Genomic DNA, 5,080 nt, shown 5'->3' with positions numbered 1-5,080 from the left:
GGTTCCATCTAAAAAACAAAAAGAAAAAGTTGGAAGCTGATAGCATCCAGACGCTCTTCCTCTCTCTTGCTCTCTCTCTCTCTCTCTCTCTCTTTCTCTACACGCCCACCGGCACCAACGTCTTGTCTTCCAATCCTTGGTTTCCATGGTGATTGTGACAGCAAAACCAGCAAAAAAAAAGCTGTGGTCCAGCCAGGTCCTTGGACGAGTCTATTACATATTTCCAAATTTCTCACAAACAGTAGAGTACAAAACTATGGTACTCTGGCTTGATCCCCTTGGAACACGAAGGAAAAGGAAAGTGAAACCATAGTAGATAAAAGGAACACTGCATCAGAAGAGGATAAGGAGGTAAGCAGGAGAAGTCTGTCCCGAGAGCCATCATCAGTCCCTCTCCTTTCAATATGGCCGTCACATCCCTAGCTCAAGGTTGCTATGTTGTGTTGCGCGTGTGCACGTGTCTCTGTGTGTGAGTGTGTTGGTGTGTGTGCGTGCGTGTGTGTGTGCTTGACTGTGTCACCCACAATGGTATTAGATGGTCGTTGCGCATCGCTCTACACATTCCCTGACCGCTGTCCGACCATAGGAGGCCACAAAGAGGCCAGAGATCTGTGCCTCAAGAGGTCACGGCAGCAGCGATCACTTCAACTGCGGTCGGTGAAAGGGGCCAATCAGCGGCGGCGGCGGCGGCGGCGGCGGCGTCTGGAGAGGCCCCTAGGAGATCCAGCCGAAGTCCTTCTCGCTGCCGTTGCGCGTCTCGCCCTCCGGCGCAGACGAGTCGCTCTCCTCCTTCTCATTGTCCTCCTCTGCCGCCTGCCGCGCCATCCCCGAGTCCTTCCACTTGCCCCTCCCCCCCGCTGCTGCCATCTCCTCCCCCTCCCCTTCGCCCTCCCCTTCGCCCTCCCCTTCCCCCTCCCCCGCCATCTCGCCCTCCATCTCCGCCTCCATCTCGCCCTCCGCCATCATCTCCTCGTCGCCGTCGCCGTCGCACTCGTTGGCCTGGTCGTCGTGGAAGCGGTGGTGGTCGCCGGGGTAGAGCTCCTCCTCCGGGGAGATGTCCCCGGCGCCGGCCTCCTCCTCCTCCTCTCCCCCGTGGTGGTGGTGGTGGTGGTGGTGGCGGTGGTCCAGCAGCGCCGCCATGCCCCTGCCGGAGCAGTCGGCACAGACGCCGTGGCGGCGGGAGCCGTGCTTGATGCCCACGCTGGCGGCCGACATGAACACCCGGCTGCAGACTTTGCACACGTACTTCTTGTCCTTGCTGTGGACCTGTCGGGGCGACGAAGGGGGAGGAGGGGGAGGAGGAAGAGGAGGAAGAGGAGGCGTTTGAGCACGTGGAGCAGCACAGGTCGTTTAGAAACCCCCACAACATACTTGGACTTTTTCATTCAAAGTAGGCAAACCTCATTTCACTTGTTAATTCTTTGGTATTGGTTATTTTACACCAAAATGTAATGTTTGTGACTCACGCCATGTAAGCTTTAGGTGTGGTTGATGACAACTAACAAGCGATATATTTTAAATAATAATATGGAAAGTAGCAGCCGTGTTTATCTAACCTTAGCACAGTTCCCATCCTATCAAATAAGGTCAGCCTAGAGCAAACCATTCCCCCTGCGATATGACCTATTCACCTCGTGGATGCATCACATCTTATACAAGTATGATCAAACTGAAACGAACACCAAGCCTTTCAACAGTAAAGCACACGTCCTGAGTGATCTGCTGCCCTCTGCTGGTACACAGAAGAACTCTAGCGTGCTTACCAGTGTGTGTCGTTTCATGTGCTCCCGCCTGGTGAACTTCTTGCCACAGATCTCACAGGGGTAGGGTCTCTCTCCGGTGTGGGAGCGCATGTGCCTCTTCAGGATGCACTGGTGCATGGCCGAGAAGCTGCAGTAGGGGCACTTGAACTTCTTGCGGATCACCGTGAAGTCGTTCACTGTTGGCGGAGAGAGAGACAGCGAGAGAGAGGCAGAAAGAGAAAGAGAGAGAACCAGAGAGAGAGAGAGAGAGAGAGAGAGAGCGAGAGAGAGAGAGAGAGAGAGAGAGAGAGAGAGAGAGAGAGAGAGAGAGAGAGAGAGAGAGAGAGAGAGAACCACAAAGAGAACCAGAGAGAGAGAGAGAGAGAGAGAGAGAGAGAGAGAGAGAGAGAGAGAGAGAGAGGGTTGGGAAAGGGTGTGGGTGTGGGGGGACGGAGGGAAGAAACAAAAGGTTAGCAATTAATCAAAATCCTTGCATTTAAATAAAATACTAAGTGTTCCTGCTGCATTTAAATTGACAGTATAGTGTAACAGCCTCATCAGCTCCCATGGCCATACTTATAACAGAAGGTTTAGTTGCCCTGACAACAGGTTCCCCCCCCCCCCCCCGCATACAAAGAAAAAGGGGGGGAGGGGGTTGAAGGAAAGGTAAAGGAAATGTATGAACATCAACACAACAGGGGGATTGCACTTAGCACAGGCAAAAGGAAATACTGAAGCAAAACAAGGGAAACACAGCTAATATCATGTCCTAACCTTATACTGTGCGTTTCTGTACATTGCCAATAATCTCAATGTCTAGACATAAATGGCAATGGGCTACATGAAGGGTATGGAAGTAGAGTACTGGTGTGTGTGTGTGTATGTGTGTGTGTGTGGGGGGGTGGGGGGGGGAGGGGGGGTGCGGGCAGCATGTGTTTGTGTGTGTAAACATTTAAAGGAACAGCACTGTCTTTATAATTTCACAAGGACAACACGCACTACTGCTACCGTAGCAAGGTAGGGAGGGCGCACAGAGAGGGGCTTTGAGGTTGGACTAAGATGTGTTATATTTACCTCTGTCTTTAAATAGACACTGCTTTTTTTTGGGGGGGGGGGACTGTAGACAGGATAATTAATCAGAAAGAACAAGACATGCAGATACAGGGAGAACAAGAATTGCATTGAAGGTTATGATCGCATTTTGGATTCAACTGGGAAATGGAAGAATGGGATTATTAGCACGCACTCGACATGTTCCTGGATGGGAGAGAAAACATACAGCGGAATCGTTTGATTCAGCTTCCGTCCCAATTTAATAATAGTAAAAGCTATGCAAAGGAGCTGCTTTGATTAAGAGAGGATGTCTCTGTGAAGAGGACAACAAAGAGGAAATACACAAAAGCAATTGTACAATAGTTTTTTCATTGAATATTTACCCAAAAAATGAATACAGGAAAATATTTCAATATAATCTAAATAATTTGCCGTTTCACAAACATGACCCTAACCCAGAATCGACTGAGCTCCTTGTTTGTTCCTAGTTTTGGATCCGATTTATTTTTCTCACAGATTAACACTGGAGCGGTTTCTCTAAACAGGGCTTCACTTCTGTTTCCGACACGCAAATCACAACCGCATCGGCAATCCCTTTCTAAGTGAATAAAGGAAACGGTTCTGTGAGTGATATGGACATTATGAGGACACACAATGACACACAGATCAAAGAAAAATGTCCCATGGTATCTACTGTGACATCAGTGTCTGTGGGGGCAATCTCCCATTAAAAGAGAGTATATCCTCTGGTTCACGAGCGACTTCATTCATTCTCAGCGCAAACAGACTCTTAATTAATTCCCACTCTTTTCATGGCTCCTCGCTACAATAGGACTCATACTGGTCCATTTTCCCCACTGCTGCCACTTTAGCTCTGAGGTCAAGGGTCAAGGAGAGCCAATTACTGTCCCGCTTTAGCAAATGCGTCGTATGAGCAGGACTCAGCAGATCTGGGTCAGAGAGCAAGGCACAGAGAGCATTGCTCCCCAACCCCCCATGCAGTATGGCGGTTTCTATTCTGTTGGCCGTCTTTGTGTCGTCCTCCCATCTGTTACGTTCTAAAGACACGTGCAGTAGGTAGGAGGGCGAGGGGAACTACAGACACAACACTAGCTCTTCCTCCTAAACCCATCCTGCGTGTTGGGCGTGTTCCGTTTTTCTTTTTAAATGCCGCTCTGCCTACTGTCATCTACAATGCCAAAATCAGGGTTTGGCCGTTGGAATTTATGGTCGTTTATGGCCCTCATACAGCAGGGCAATGCTGCTGACTTCCTGAGGGTGGTGCTGTTGTGTGAGCGGTGGGGCTGCAGGAACGCCTGACAGCACTCCACCAGTAGTGTCGAGGCAGACTCTTTCATTCATATAGTAAGTTTCAAGGGTTGAGTTTAGGAGAGTTAAGAACATTTGAGCGAAGCCCTCCTGTGGGGCACACAGTCAGGTGACCGGTAGAAGCATTCAACGCAATGGACGTCATTCAGTAAAAACATCAACGTACTGTGCCTGATGAGTGCTGAAAAAGGAGGAGGGGCGAACTTTCCACAAAATGGGATACGGTCATACATTTGTATTTTTGTATTTTTGTTTATTATTTGGTTTTTGAAGAAGGAGTAGCCACACACATAATAATATATACTATACACTGTATCTAACCATGCCATTGGTCCACAGACTACGACGAGCATCGAAATGCTCCTGTGCGTACCAGAACCCGGACGCTGGTTCTGTGCCTTCGATCCTATTAGGTCCTCCCAATCCAAACAGGGACTCTCTGAGGCTCCACACAGTAGGGGGTCTGCAACCCCTTTTTCCCTGAGACATGTTCCTTGTAAAAGCCTCCATCTCTCTCTCCCTCACATTCTCTCTCTCTCTCTCTCCCACTCTCTTTGTCTCTTCAGTACCAGCCCGGCTGGTCCTGAAAGGGTCCTGGCATGAGCCCCACCTGGCAGCACACCTTGACGTGCGTGGCCAGGTTCTTCTGGGTGCTAAAAGCCTTGGCGCAGGCCGGGCAGGTGTGTCCGCGCTCTTTGGAGTGCACCGAGGACAGATGGCGGTGCAGGTCGGTGCGGTCCCGGAAGTGCTTCAGGCAGTACATGCACTGCATCAGCTTCTTCTTGAAGTGGATGGTCTTCTCGTGGCGGTCGGCGTTGGACTTGAGCGTGAAGCTGGCGGGGCACTGGGCGCAGAAGTAGCGGGCAGTGGAGGTGGCGGTGGGCGTCGCCGGGTGCTGTGCCGCGCCGGGTGGGTGGAGAGCCTGGTGGTGATGGTGGTGGTGGTGGTGGTGGTCG

The 5,080-nt window shown here is 50.8% G+C and overlaps 1 protein-coding gene across 1 annotated transcript in view; it reads right to left on the bottom strand.

The window, feature by feature from the left end:
* zbtb46 (zinc finger and BTB domain containing 46) overlaps positions 1-5,080 on the bottom strand; it is a 62,010-nt gene continuing 56,930 nt past the window's right edge. The window contains exons 8-11 of the mRNA XM_079742361.1: positions 4,694-5,080; positions 2,989-2,999; positions 1,764-1,939; positions 1-1,266 (exon numbers count right to left, since the gene is read on the bottom strand). The exon at positions 4,694-5,080 is cut by the window's right edge and continues 409 nt beyond it. Of these exons, the coding sequence (XP_079598487.1) occupies positions 715-1,266; positions 1,764-1,939; positions 2,989-2,999; positions 4,694-5,080 (1,126 nt within the window). The 3' untranslated portion in view covers positions 1-714. The remainder of the gene's footprint in view (positions 1,267-1,763; positions 1,940-2,988; positions 3,000-4,693) is intronic.

The sequence above is a fragment of the Pollachius pollachius genome, assembly GCF_949987615.1.
Source record: "Pollachius pollachius genome assembly, chromosome: 8".
Taxonomy (NCBI): domain Eukaryota; kingdom Metazoa; phylum Chordata; class Actinopteri; order Gadiformes; family Gadidae; genus Pollachius; species Pollachius pollachius.
The sequence above is the reverse complement of the archived record's forward strand: the minus strand, read 5'-3'. Positions and strand labels throughout refer to the sequence as shown.